We start from the raw sequence: 14857 nt of genomic DNA, 5'->3' as shown, positions 1-14857 counted from the left end.
TTTTATTATTTTGCAGGTGATACTTCTGAGTATGAAACAATCCAGCCAGCCTCTAACAATAGTAAGATTTATTTCTTGAAGCCGTTTCAACAGCTGTCTGGGTTGAAATGGTTTGAAATTAAACACACAAATGTTTCATTAATAAATGAATCCAAGTACTCAGCTAACGAGCTTTACTACTTTGAAAAGCACATTAAACACAAAGAAATTCATATATTTAGACTTTAGATATGCAAGATAATAATAAAATAATATTCATCCAGCTATACCTGGGTTTAGGTTTCCTTCTCCATGTCTTGTTGTTATTTTAGACCTTTTGCCAGTATCTGTACCAGAGCTGGTTATAGGCTGGTTACATTTGACCAACCAGTAAAATGTAACCAACACTCTAGTTTAAGAATGTTTTTCAGTGTTGGTCCTACTGTACTAAACATAATAGTTGATGCTTTGCTCGCTTCGACTCAGACACATTTTTTTTCCTGCAGAATTAATCTGCTTTGGGAACTTTGTTGTTTTTGCTTCCTCCTGTTCTCTTAAGGAAAACATTTGTTATACAGATTATATCCATCTGTACATTTTATTTTATTAATTTTATGCCTTCTTCACCTTAAATATTCTTGTTTGTTATTTCTGATGATTGACAGGGAGGCCTGTTAACCCAGAGGACGATCACATTTACACAAATATGAACAACAGAAAACAAAGGTAGGTGATTTCAGCTGCGGCTCCAGTTAATGTTTTCTCTGAAATGTGACCTCATACCAGCTCTACTACATGCTATTAAAACTCAACATGCTGTTCAGACAATCATTTTCCCTTTTAGCATCTACATGCTACAAGTAGAAACCATCAGAATCTGTCAGATCAGAAAACCAGCTGAGGACTTTTAGAGTTCTAGATAACAGACTTTCATCTGCATGAATAGTTTGTTTTGTCTGTGGATAAATTTTGCTTGTTGTTGATTGGATGAGAAATTATGGTGATTTGTTTTCAACATAACGTAGAACTACTGATTTCAGTTCATCACAGCTTCTGCATCTTCAAACCAAATAATATCTCCTGCAGATGATCGTTGTGCTCTAAAAATACTGAGATCTGGTTTTTATTTTAGAATCCATTGAATGCTAAGAGTCACTATAGTGAGAAGAAAACAACAAGGTATGTGAACTCTGCATTGAGATGAATTTGTAAATATTCAATGACATTTCATATAATTTATAATAAGTAATTCGTTAAATGACTATATATATTTAAATATATACATATTTTTTTTGTATTTGACTTTCATATTCAGGTAAAATTTGCTGCTACTTTATAATATAGAGTAAAATATAAAAACATATTGTCAATCTTTGAAAATTTGCTGTAAAGTTTTCATGGTTAAAATTGTTTTTACAAATAATGACAAAATGTGTTACATTCTCACACCTTTTCTTTACAGGAAAGTGGAATCCTGCTGCAGTTTATTCTGAAATCTGATCAGGAATGAAATCAAAATGCCTGTCAGCTTTCTGGTGGTTCAGATTGAACTGAACTGAGTTTTTATAATAGCAACATAAAAAAAATCCCTAATCCTCAAATGTTTCTAACGTTCTTTAAAAATGCAGCACTTCTCATGTTTATAGTTGTTCTCTGAACAGGAAAATCCATTTCTATGCTTTGTGTAAAGATATATTAGCACTGTTTATTTTATTTGAATCAAGAAAAAAAAAACATATTTGGATATAAAATTATTTTTATGTATTTTTATTTTTGACCATTTTTAGCTCCATAGTTTTTGTTTTACCAGGACATATTTGGTAACTTATAGATTTCTCCATATATTGTTGTTACATCTCTTCCATTTAATTACAAACTCACTGGATGTATGTTTTTGCAACGTGAAATACGAAATCATACATAAACAACAACTTAAGAAGCGCTGATGTAATGGCAGAGTTTCACAAAGAGCAGTTTTAAAGAGACAGGCACCCAATTTCAAGGCTTTTCAAATCATATTTGATATATACAGTATTCTTATAACGTGGAATTACTGGATGATCATTTATGTTCTCTATTACACATTTAAAAGATATTTAGCTCTACTAAGGAAAAGTAATGCTATAAGACAATATTAAATTCTGTCTTTTGGAAATAAACATAGATTTGTATTATACTGGAGTCTAAGAACTGTGGATTTTTTAATAACTTTTCTTTGTTCTGTTCATGTAATGTTTGTTGTTTCCTATTTCTACAATGCTGAAGACAAAAGATGGGAATAATTGGCTGTTAATAGGTGAAAAAATAAACGGTGTTTCTTCTTAGATTAAGCATTAGAAACAGCTGAGCTGTCTTTATTCATTACTCTTTTTTTTTTACAAACATATTACATTTAATAAATGTGTCACATTTTAATGTATATTTTGTGTTNGCTAAAAGAGTCACTATAGTGAGAAGAAAACAACAAGGTATGTGAACTCTGCATTGAGATGAATTTGTAAATATTCAATGTCATTTCATAGAATTTATAATAAGTAATTTGTTAAGTGACTATATGTATTTAAATATATACATATTTTTTGTATTTGACTTTCATATCCAGAGGTAAAAATTTGCTGCTACTTTATAATATAGAGTAAAATATAAAAACATATTGTCAATCTTTGAAAATTTGCTGTAAAGTTTTCATGGTTAAAATTGTTTTTACAAATGATGACAAAATGTGTTACGTTCTCACACCTTTTCTTTACAGGAAAGTGGAATCCTGCTGCAGTTTATTCTGAAATCTGATCAGGAATGAAATCAAAATGCCTGTCAGTTTTCTGGTGGTTCAGATTGAACTGAACTGAGTTTTTATAATAGCAACATCAAAAATGCAGCACTTCTCATGTTTATAGTTGTTCTCTGAACAAGAAAATCCATTTCTATGCTTTGTGTAAAGATATATTAGCACTGTTTGTTTTATTTGAATCCAGAAAAAAAACATAATTGGATATAAAAATATTTTTATGTATTTTTATTTTTGACCATTTTTAGCTCCATAGTTTATGTTTTACCAGGACACATTTGGTAACTTGTAGATTTCTCCATATATTGTTGTTACATCTCTTCCATTTAATTAAAAACTCACTGGATGTATGTTTATGCAACGTGATATACAAAATCATACATAAACAACAACTTAAGAAGCGTTGATGCAATGGTAGAGTTTCACAAAGAGCAGTTTTAAAGAGACAGGCACCCAATTTCAAGGCTTTTCAAATCATATTTGATATATACAGTATTCTTATAACGTGGAATTACTGGATGATCATTTATGTTCTCTATTACACATTTAAAAGATATTTAGCTCTACTAAGGAAAAGTAATGCTATAAGACAATATTAAATTCTGTCTTTTGGAAATAAACATAGATTTGTATTATACTGGAGTCTAAGAACTGTGGATTTTTTAATAACTTTTCTTTGTTCTGTTCATGTAATGTTTGTTGTTTCCTATTTCTACAATGCTGAAGACAAAAGATGGGAATAATTGGCTGTTAATAGGTGAAAAAATAAACGGTGTTTCTTCTTAGATTAAGCATTAGAAACAGCTGAGCTGTCTTTATTCATTACTCTTTTTTTTTTACAAACATATTACATTTAATAAATGTGTCACATTTTAATGTATATTTTGTGTTTTATTTGTTTGTAAAAAAGAAAACACCAACACCAGTGTGAGGTCCTGCTGTCAGTTTCAGCACTGGACAGCTCCCACAATGCAACACTGCTGTTACTGCAGAGGAATGTTTTTATTTCACTAACACTGTTCAGAGGAGAAACATTCACGTCACATTCAACATGTGGTTTTAACGCATTAATGTGACGTAGATGCCTCATATGAAGCTCATATAGGTTTATAGTAGCCGCAATGAACAGGGCGCGAGAGGGCAGGCGCCAGATACGCCGTTCCCGCGCCTTGGTCTCGCGCTCTGTCGCGGCTCGTGGTCGCGCATCTCTGCGCGGATCGCGCACGCTGCCTTTCACTCAAACTGGATCATTTAGAGATATTTACAAGATAATAACTTACTTTCAGAGAAAACGGAGGAACGGGAACCAACGTAAGGTGTCAAGTCTAAACGTCACGTTGCTCGATCGTGCTTAACTCAAAGCTTTCAAGGCGGAAGTCACACAGAAAGGTAGCAGTATTGTCAGATTTGATGTAATCTCATTGGTTTCTGTCAAAGATGTCGTATCTCTTTAATCTTCTCCCTTAGTCTTTCTCCAGTGTGACCCTGTAAATTGTTCACAACTAATATTGACTTCAATAAAGTCGGATGCTATGCCTAAAAAACACGCATCAAATTCAAAGTAGTGCAGTCCTTCATTGTTCTAATTGTCACCATGACTCTACACACAGACCACAGCACCATTAATGTTGTCATAGGTTACATCTATTTTTCAGACCTCGCACGTAGCATCATCTCGCTACGAGGGCAGTGGACAGGAAGTATAAATATATTGAGTAACTGCTGCGGTCTGAGCTGCTGCAGTTTTTAAAACTCTGAGTAATGGAGAGGAAACACGTAAGAAGAAGAAAAAGAAAAAGAAGAAGAAGAAGAAGAAGACTCGAAACTTATTTTTTTCACAAGCTAGAAGGCTTCCTGGTTATAGTTGTTCAGCAGGTCGAGATGTGAGGATGGGACACGCTTGGCTTTACGTGCTGTTCTGTAAGTAAATTTATTCACTTTAAAAATACATGACTAATAAACGGGGTTGTACAGTGGTAGCAGTTAGTAGCAGAGTTGCTTTACAACCCGTCTCAGGGTCTTTCTGCATGGAGTCCCTGTGCAGGCGTGGGTTCCCTCCGGGTCCTATTTGGCCCACAGTCCGGGTTGTTGGTTCGATCCCCGCTCCACTCGCCTCTATCGTTGACACTTCTCCCGCCTTGCCTGGTGACGTGTCAGAGGGCCCGGTGGCGCCGGTGCATGGCATACCAGTTTGTCTTTGTTAACTTATCCTTTGTTCTGACTTTTTTGTAAATGTTTCTTTTTTTGTACAGTGTTCAGCTCAGTCATCAGTGGATTCGCCCAAGGTGAGACACATGTCTTGAATGTAAAATAAATGTAATTGTAGCTTCTCTTTAACTGTTGGTGCAAATTGTATTAATAAGTCATTTGTTCACAACAGAAACAAGAAAGTGTAGAAAAACCTTAACTAGCCTCGTAACAACTTTACCTAATAACCCAAAAAGATTAAGGGGGCATTATGAGACGAGTGCCACCACAAAACCTTCATACACTGGTCCAGTGAATCGGTACCAGCAATATATTTTATTATATTTTCTGAATCTGAAATCTTTTTTATTTTTTGTGTGGTGAACTGTTGCTCTTGTTTGGCTGTTTTCTATTCTTGTACTGCAGACATACGCGTCTTTTTTTAATGTATGTGAATGTTCCTGTCAATATTTGTGAAGGTTGACGCCAAATGTTTGACCGATAAGATTTTAGCTGTTTTGCAGACTGAGTGACAACACAGGAAACTCTGAGAATATAAATGAACATTTAAGAGATCAACACCAATAATTAAGCCACGATACCATGAGCTGACAGGAAAGCATCTCTGTGTTTAAAAAGCTGTTTTAACTCCCATTTTATCACATTCTGTCCACTTAACTGTAAAAATGCACAGAAAGCTACAAAAATTCTGTCCACAGCTGAAAAATGTTTTACCAGATGAAAATGTTGCTTTAGTCGCTATTTACCTAAAGAAAATGAAGAGAATGATTGTTATAGCAAATTATTTTGCTCAGTGTTTTTAAAAGTGTAAGTGCAAAAAGTGGATGGTAAAGAGCTATTTATTTGGTGAAAAATGTGAGTATCAAGCAAAACACAGCCTTTTATGATGTTATTTTAATTTGTTGTGAAGGTTTGAGTTGGTTCTAAAGTGAGTTGGTTTATGGTTAGAATAAGGAAATAAGTCAGTCACTGGTAATAGTGTTGATGTGGTGGAAGAGGGACAAAAATGGAGATGAGCTGTTTAGGGCCTCATAAAACCTTAGGCCAGAGCTATAAATTAAAATACTTTTTTTCTTTTAATTTCTTTCAGTTGAACTAATATGTTTGTCATTTATGTGAACAGTTCCCATTAAACCCACTGTGACCCTGAGACCAAACTGGCCTCTGATATACAAAGGTGAGAAAGTTGTTCTCCGGTGTGAGATCCCAGGAGGAGAAGGATCTCAGTGGATGTATGAATGGAGAACAGCCAGGTTAAATGAAGGTCAAACATCCAATGAAAACATTACCATAGCTTCAGTTNCCTGTGCAGGCGTGGGTTCCCTCCGGGTCCTATTTGGCCCACAGTCCGGGTTGCTGGTTCGATCCCCGCTCCACTCGCCTCTATCATTGACACTTCTCCCGCCTTGCCTGGTGAAGTGTCAGAGGGCCCGGTGGCGCCGGTGCATGGCATACCAGTTTGTCTTTGATAACTTATCCTTTGTTCTGACTTTTTCATAAATGTTTCTTTTTTTGTACAGTGTTCAGTTCAGTCATCAGTGGATTCGCCCAAGGTGAGACACATTTCTTGAATGTAAAATAAATATAATTGTAGCTTCTCTTTAACTGTTGTAAAGTGTAGAAAAACCTTAACTAGCTTCGTAACAACTTTACCTAATAACCCAAAAAGATTAAGGGGGCATTATGAGACGAGTGTCACCACAAAACCTTCATACACTGGTCCAGTGAATCGGTATATTTTATTATATTTTCTGAATCTGAAATCTTTTTATTTTTTGTGTGGTGAACTGTTGCTCTTGTTTGGCTGTTTTCTATTCTTGTACTGCAGACATACGCGTCTTTTTTTAATGTATGTGAATGTTCCTGTCAATATTTGTGAAGGTTGACGCCAAATGTTTGACCGATAAGATTTTAGCTGTTTTGCAGACTGAGTGACAACACAGGAAACTCTGAGAATATAAATGAACATTTAAGAGATCAACACCAATAATTAAGCCACGATACCATGAGCTGACAGGAAAGCATCTCTGTGTTTAAAAAGCTGTTTTAACTCCCATTTTATCACATTCTGTCAACTTAACTGTAAAAATGCACAGAAAGCTACAAAAATTCTGTCCACAGCTGAAAAATGTTTTACCAGATGAAAATGTTGCTTTAGTCGCTATTTACCTAAAGAAAATGAAGAGAATGATTGTTATAGCAAATTATTTTGCTCAGTGTTTTTAAAAGTGTAAGTGAAAAAAGTGGATGGTAAAGAGCTATTTATTTGGTGAAAAATGTGAGTGCCAAGCAAAACACAGCCTGTTATGATGTTATTTTAATTTGTTGTGAAGGTTTGAGTTGGTTCTAAAGTGAGTTGGTTTATGGTTAGAATAAGGAAATAAGTCAGTCACTGGTAATAGTGTTGATGTGGTGGAAGAGGGACAAAAATGGAGATGAGCTGTTTAGGGCCTCATAAAACCTTAGGCCAGAGCTATAAATTAAAATACTTTTTTTCTTTTAATTTCTTTCAGTTGAACTAATATGTTTGTCATTTATGTGAACAGTTCCCATTAAACCCACTGTGACCCTGAGACCAAACTGGCCTCTGATATACAAAGGTGAGAAAGTTGTTCTCCGGTGTGAGATCCCAGGAGGAGAAGGATCTCAGTGGATGTATGAATGGAGAACAGCCAGGTTAAATGAAGGTCAAGCATCCAATGAAAACATTACCATAGCTTCAGTTGCTGAGTCTCACAGTGGAGAATACAGCTGCAGAGGAACAAGTGGCGATGGCTCAACATCCTGGAGCGATGTTGTCGTATTAACTGTGTGTAAGTTGGTCATAAATATTTCATATATTTGAAATGAATACTACAAGTTTTTTAATGTGTTTGGTATGAGTAAGTGATGAGTATGTTTTTCTAAAACTATGTTTACATAGTAATTGCTGTCAGTGTTAATATTTTAGATATTTCAGTCACTGATTGGTTTCATCCTTTTTCCAAACTTGTTCTTCCTCACTGGTACAAATGGCTGAAATTACAATTTAATTTATGTCTTGAGTTCAGCCCAGAAGTTTGATTTAATTCAAGTCTGTCTTAGTTTAAATGTATATAACTATTGATAGTTATGCAAGAACAGATAATAAAAATAGGATGTAAAAGTAAAAACAATAAAATTTTCTCTCCAAGTTCATTCTAAAGCGAGAAAATGAAATAAACATTTAAAAATGTTTTTTCTTTTCTAAAAATGGAGTTAGGATGTATTAAAAATCTTTTTAATATGCTACAACTCAGAAAATATTCTAGCGTGTCAAACTATTTTTCTTTAAATTGGAGCCTTTAGGTTATATAGAAATATTTAACACTTGACTATTTGAAAAGGAACAGTGTTGAACAAATCAATGTGACTCTCCAACAGACAAACTCTCTGTGTCTCCATCATGGCTGAGTCCTGGAGCCTCAGTGACTCTGAGCTGTGAGGTTCAACATCCACCTGCAGGAACCAGGTTCTTCTGGTATAAAGCTGTTCCTAAACCATTAAACATCTTCTACAACTATGAGCTGCTGCCTGGCAGCTCTGATGGGACTGATGAGAACGTCTACATTGTTCATGGACTCAATAACACAGCAGGTTATGTGTGTGAAGCAGGAAGAGGAAAACCAAAATACAGAGATCCAAGTTTTGTCTGGTCAGCAGGTCAGTTTATCTGTGTGTCTCCTCTCAGTGAGCAAGAAATTATTCCTTTATATTTACTCAGCCATGTACTTTATTTTTAAAAGTAGTTTGAAATGTATGTGTAGTCGGCAAATTTATCAGTGATGTAAAGAAATAAATACAAGTTTGTCTAAGTAATTATTTTTGGGTATTGCTTAACTCAAAATGCAAAGCAGCAATTAACTGCTAACGTTTCTAAAGTTTCTGCTGAATGTGTTTGTTTGATTAATTTTAAAACAGATATTTAGAAGTAAAGCCATAGATGACTTGAAGAAACTGTTTTACAATTTGTTCTCGATTAAATGTCTTTGTATATTTATTTTCCAGATCCTCGTCCAGCAGCTTCTCTCTCAGTGAATCCTGACAGAGTTCAACACTTCAGGTCTGAATCTGTGACTCTGAGCTGTGAGGGAAACTCTGCTGGGTGGAGAGTGATGAGGTTTACAGAAATAGGCTACTTGTCAGACTGCTCCGACTGGGGGAAAATGAATGGATCTACATGTACCATCGACAGAAAGTGGTCTGTTAGTGGAGTTTACTGGTGTGAGTCTGGATCAGGAGAGTTCAGCAATGCTGTCAACATCACTGTACAGGGTAGGCTGTAATTAATAAGACTTTTCTTACATAATTTCCCTGTAATGTGCAGTCTGTTTTCATAGGTAACTAATGATTGTAAAACATTATAAGTTCAAGAGGTGCTTAACAACTAATACTTGTTTTTTCACTCCAATCAAAATACAATTTATATTTTAGAAAAATAAGAATCATAACATAAATAAAATCAGGATTTTTATGACTGCATGCTGGCTGTGTTTCTGTTAACTTTGGAGTAGAAAGTAGACATTTACTTCTAACATCCGGAAGTAAATGTACAATCTTTCTCCAATGACATACAGCACCATCTTTGAAACGAATGCCTGAAATGTAATTTTATCTGACTGTTGTACAGACATTAAGAATAATGTAATCCTGCTGAGTCCTGTTCATCCTGTGACTGAGGGAGATCCTGTTACTCTGAGCTGCAGAGATAAAGAACAACAACTTCTCTCCAATGTGTTTTTCTATCATAATGATAAACTCCTCCATAATGACAGCAGAGAGGAGCTGAATATCTCTGCAGTGTCAAAGTCAGATGAAGGTTTCTACAAATGTCAACATTCAGGAAAAGATTCACCAAGGAGCTGGATGTCTGTTAGAGGTGAGGAGGAGGAAAATATTTGATGGATTTTATTTTTTAAACAATTTTCTAAAGAGAATGGTAAACACTAAGTCTTATCTTTTCTTTACAAACTAATTCATTACAAATACAGCAAAACAAAAGTAGTTCCCTCACTGCTTGTTCCAGTTCCTGACAATACTTATTTGCTCCAAATATATTGGGGGAACAAAATCTTACTGTGTCAGGAATTAATCACATCCTGGATGATTGTTATAAAGTGCAAATGATATTTGTTTTTATCTTCAATGCATAAAGATGTTTTCTCATTTTCAATGTTTCTTATTTCTAGTAACTGTATCCAGTCCTGTCAGCTCTTCATTTCCTGTGATGTTGATCGTTAGACCAGTTGTTGGAGTCGTTCTCTTTATTCTCTTTATTCTCCTGCTCTTGTGGCGATGCAGACGGTCCAAATGTGAGACTTTTTTCTTCTCATACTGTTGTGGGATGTGAAGTGATACATAAAAATCAAGTGATTTTAATTTATTTGGCTGTTTTAACAAAACTGAGGATAAATTCACCATAATGCAACAAGTTTACTTTGTTCCCCTCATCCACAGATTCATGGTACATCAGGTCAGTAAACTGATATTTACTTTTCTCAACAATCCTGCAGTGAATTTAATTTAATTTAGTTAAATTTTTCCATAATTTAGGTCAGAGGTCAGCAGTCAGAGCTCCTCCACAAATCAAGGACTCAACCAGGCAGAGACTCAAGTTTACAGCTCTCTGCTTTATGGTTAGTAACTTTGTTGTTTTTACAGAGTGTATTCTCCTGCTACTCACTGGGGATTTTTCAAACTTTTTAACCTAAACTATAGGAAAATACTCAATTTTTATATTATAACTTTATCATAAACTTGTAGGGTACCGTAAAGCTTCTGTTAGGTTATACTGGTTACAGACTGAATACTAATCGTCTTAAATTCATGCTATATTTTTAACCTTGACCGTTTTATTATTTTGCAGGTGATACTTCTGAGTATGAAACAATCCAGCCAGCCTCTAACAATAGTAAGATTTATTTCTTGAAGCCGTTTCAACAGCTGTCTGGGTTGAAATGGTTTGAAATTAAACACACAAATNTTAAACAATAGAAAGAGAATGGTAAACATTAAGTCTTATCTTTTCTTTACAAACTAATTCATTACAAATACAGCAAAAACAAAAGTAGTTCCCTCACTGCTTGTTCCAGTTCCTGACAATACTTATTTGCTCCAAATATATTGGGGGAACAAAATCTTACTGTGTCAGGAATTAATCACATCCTGGATGATTGTTATAAAGTGCCAATGATATGTTTTTATCTTCAATGCATAAAAATGTTTTCTCATTTTCAATGTTTCTTATTTGCAGTAACTGTATCCAGTTCTCTCAGCTCTTCATTTTCTCTGATGTTGATCGTTGGACCAGTTGTTGGAGTCGTTCTCTTTATTCTCATTATTCTCCTGCTCTTGTGGCGCTGCAGTCGGTTCAAATGTGAGACTTTTTTCTTCTCATTGTTGTGGGATGTGAAGTGATACATAAAAATCAAGTGATTTTAATTTATTTGGCTGTTTTAACAAAACTGAGGATAAATTCACCATAATGCAACAAGTTTACTTTGTTCCCCTCATCCACAGCTTCATGGAGCATCAGGTCAGTAAACTGATATTTACTTTTCTCAACAATCCTTCAGTGAATTTAATTTAATTTAATTTTTCCATAATTTAGGTCAGAGGTCAGCAGTCAGAGCTCCTCCACAAATCAAGGACTCAACCAGGCAGAGAGTCAAGTTTACAGCTCTCTGCTTTATGGTTAGTAACTCTGTTGTTTTTATAAAGTGTATTCTCCTGCTACTCACTGGGGATTTTTCAAACTTTTTAACATAAACTATAGGAAAAACTAAATTTTTATATTATAACTTTATCATAAACTTGTAGGGTACCGTAAAGCTTCTGTTAGGTTATACTGGTTACAGTCTTAATACTAATCGTCTTAAATTCATGCTATATTTTTAACCTTGACCTTTTTATTATTTTGCAGGTGATACTTCTGAGTATGAAACAATCCAGCCAGCCTCTAACAATAGTAAGATTTATTTCTTGAAGCCGTTTCAACAGCTGTCTGGGTTGAAATGGTTTGAAATTAAACACACAAATGTTTCATTAATAAATGAAATGAGGTACTCAGCTAACGAGCTTTACTACTTGTAGGGTACCATAAAGCTCTTTTTAGGTTATACTTGTGACCAGGGGCGCCGCCAGAAATCTTGGGCCCCCTGACAAAAAATGTGTTTGGGCCCCCCGCACAGCTGTTGTTACAGTTTTTGAGTCTATTTGACCCATAAAAAGTGTCACAATTTTAAAGTCTTGCATCTGCCTTGCTTCCTTTGGTTCAATACTGATAATTAGCACCATTTATACTGCTCATGAATTTAACATCCAACAGTCCACATCCAGTATGCAAGTAGGTTGCTTAAATTTTTTTCTATTAGTTTAGATTACTGAAATGTCTCTCCATGAACAACAGTCAAAAGCAAAGTGCAAAATATACATAAAGCAATCCAGACTTCTCAAAAATGGTATGTAGCTGCATTTTATTCAGGCTGCAGTACATAACTTTAATAAAAAAAAACATGTTTTCTTTATATTTGTTAAAGTTGTCACAATGTCATAGCAGTTTGTTATGAGACAGATAATCTGTGAAAACAATCAATCTCCTCCATCTCCTTCCTGAATTACTGGTTAAAGTAATGCACCATTCTGCCCAAAACAATCAATCAGAACCAGGATGAGGGTGTTAGTGTTGTTAATCAACTTCATTCACTCACTGCTAAATGTACTAATGGTGGAGAAACAACTTATCATTACAAGAAACCGTTTATCTGCCATCATTGGTAGCTATNCAATCCAGCCAGCCTCTAACAATAGTAAGATTTATTTCTTGAAGCCGTTTCAACAGCTGTCTGGGTTGAAATGGTTTGAAATTAAACACACAAATAAATCAATCCAAGTACTCAGCTAATGAGCTTTACTACTTGTAGGGTACCATAAAGCTCTTTTTAGGTTATACTTGTGACCAGGGGTGGCGCCATGAATCATAGGCCCCCTGACAAAAAATGTGGTTGGGCCCCCCGCACAGCTGTTGTTACAGTTTTTGAGTCTATTTGACCCATAAAAAGTGTCACAGTTTTAAAATCTTGCATCTGCCTTGCTTCCTTTGGTTCAATACTGACAATTAGCACACTATTTACTGCTCATTAATTTAACATCCAACAGTCCACATCCAGTATGCAAGTAGGTTGCTTAATTATTTTTTCTGTTAGTTTAGATTACTGAAATATTTCTCACCATGAGCGACAGTCAAAAGCAAAGTGCAAAATACACATAAAGCAATCCAGACTTCTCAAAAATGGTATGTAGCTGCATTTTATTCAGGCTGCAGTACATAACTTTAATAAAAAACATGTTTTCTCTATATTTGTTAAATTTGTCACCATGTCATAGCAGTTTGTTATGAGACAGATAATCTGTGAAAACAATGAATCTCCTCCATCTCCTTCCTGAATTACTGGTTAAAGTAATGCACGGTTCTGACCAAAACAACCAATCAGAACCGGGATGAGGGTGTTAGTGTTGTTAATCAACTTCATTCACTCACTGCTAAATGTGCTAATGGTGGAGAAACAACTTATCATTACAAGAAACCGTTTATCTGCCATCATTGGTAGCTATGCTTACTAAACTGAGCATTCACAGTTTGAATCTGCACAGCTCTGTGCTATGCTAGTTCCAGCACGGCACAAATCAAGGGGGAGGAAGGATGAGCAGCACCACATGAGATTGTGATTGACAGCACTAAAACTCTCCTGCCACTGACTGGTTGTTTCTAGCACTGGGAGAAAGCAGAGGAAATAGATTTTTCACAGATTACCTCTCATACCATACCGTCACAATATAATGACAGTTTTAAAAAATATGTGAAAAAATATTTATATAAAAGTGACATACTGCAGCTTTAATTTCACTCAGGAGAGGATGGGTCAGGAGGGACGGTGGTTAGAGCTGCTGCTGTCTGACTCACCTGCTGTTAAGTGGTAAAAAGTACAAGGAACAAGTTAAATATATGAATATGTTGGTAGTTTTTTCCTTAATTCATTAAATGCTAGTGACATGGAGGCAAACAGTAGTTTGTAGCTACGCTAATTATGCTAAATGGTTGATAATCTCACACAGTCTACTCACCTCTCATGGAGAAAAACTGGGTTATAAATTAACACTCTTGCCTTTCTCTCTCTCTCTCTTTTTTTTTTTTGAAAACCTGATTTTACAACTTTTCTTAGCAGCATAGTAAATGCCACAGTCGTTCTTGTTTCTTACTGTCCTGATTTTTTTATTTTTTAATTTCTAAGAAGAAAAAATAAATACTTAAATTGTGGAGGGCCCCCTGTTGGTCAGGGCCCCTAGAATTGCCATCACTTTCCCCCCTATACCGCGCCCCTGCTTGTGATAGACTTAATATTAATCTGCTTAAATGCATGCTATAATTTTAACCTTGACCGTTTTATTATTTTGCAGGTGATACTTCCGATTATGAAACAATCCAGCCAGCCTCTAACAATGGTAAGCTTTATTTCTTGAAGCCGTTTTAATAGCTGTCTGGGTTGAAATGGTTTGAAATTAAACACACGAATGTTTCACTAGTAAATTAATCCAAGTATCAGCTAACGAGCTTTACTACTTTGAAAAGCACTTTAAACACAGTTCATCACAGCTTCTGCATCTTCAAACCAAATAATATCTCCTGCAGATGATCGTTGTGCTCTAAAAATACTGAGATCTGGTTTTTATTTTAGAATCCATTGAATGCTAAAAGAGTCACTACAGTGAGGAGAAAACAACAAGGTATGTGAACTCTGCATTGAGATGAATTTGTAAATATTCAATGTCATTTCATATAATTTGAAAATTTGCTGTAAAGTTTTC

At 35.1% G+C, this 14857-nt stretch overlaps 1 protein-coding gene and 3 long non-coding RNA genes across 6 annotated transcripts in view; 3 read left to right on the top strand and 1 right to left on the bottom strand.

The window, feature by feature from the left end:
* LOC107837533 (uncharacterized) overlaps positions 1-8529 on the bottom strand; it is a 16368-nt gene extending 7839 nt beyond the window's left edge. Inside the window, exons 1-2 of the long non-coding RNA XR_001663553.1 lie at positions 8495-8529; positions 7757-7759 (exon numbers count right to left, since the gene is read on the bottom strand). This is a non-coding gene — a long non-coding RNA (uncharacterized LOC107837533). The remainder of the gene's footprint in view (positions 1-7756; positions 7760-8494) is intronic.
* LOC103145916 (uncharacterized) lies at positions 16-1159 on the top strand. Its single transcript, XR_477076.2, has 3 exons — positions 16-61; positions 645-705; positions 1112-1159. It is a non-coding gene; the product is annotated as an uncharacterized LOC103145916 (long non-coding RNA).
* The window catches only part of LOC103145999 (sialoadhesin-like), a 39397-nt gene continuing 28922 nt past the window's right edge, over positions 4383-14857 (top strand). The window contains exons 1-8 of one of the 3 annotated variants that reach the window (XR_001663545.1): positions 4383-4687; positions 6496-6528; positions 7522-7788; positions 8378-8656; positions 9002-9268; positions 9624-9872; positions 10183-10466; positions 10547-10593. Coding sequence is in view for 2 of the 3 variants with exons in the window: in XM_016677192.1 (XP_016532678.1) it covers positions 4657-4687; positions 6496-6528; positions 7522-7788; positions 8378-8656; positions 9002-9268 (877 nt within the window). In the remaining variant the exon portion in view is untranslated. Of the gene's footprint in view, positions 4688-6495; positions 6529-7521; positions 7789-8377; positions 8657-9001; positions 9269-9623; positions 9873-10182; positions 10467-10546; positions 10594-14857 lie in introns of those variants that run through there. The other 2 variants (XM_016677192.1, XM_016677191.1) reach the window with 2 other exon arrangements.
* Positions 11514-14777, top strand: LOC107837530 (uncharacterized). The gene is made up of 5 exons (XR_001663549.1): positions 11514-11528; positions 11604-11686; positions 11916-11960; positions 14450-14494; positions 14728-14777. It is a non-coding gene; the product is annotated as an uncharacterized LOC107837530 (long non-coding RNA).

This window comes from Poecilia formosa, unplaced genomic scaffold (assembly GCF_000485575.1).
Source record: "Poecilia formosa unplaced genomic scaffold, Poecilia_formosa-5.1.2 Scaffold149, whole genome shotgun sequence".
Lineage (NCBI taxonomy): Eukaryota > Metazoa > Chordata > Actinopteri > Cyprinodontiformes > Poeciliidae > Poecilia > Poecilia formosa.
Note: the sequence above shows the minus strand (reverse complement) of the source record. Positions and strands in the feature narration are given on the sequence as shown.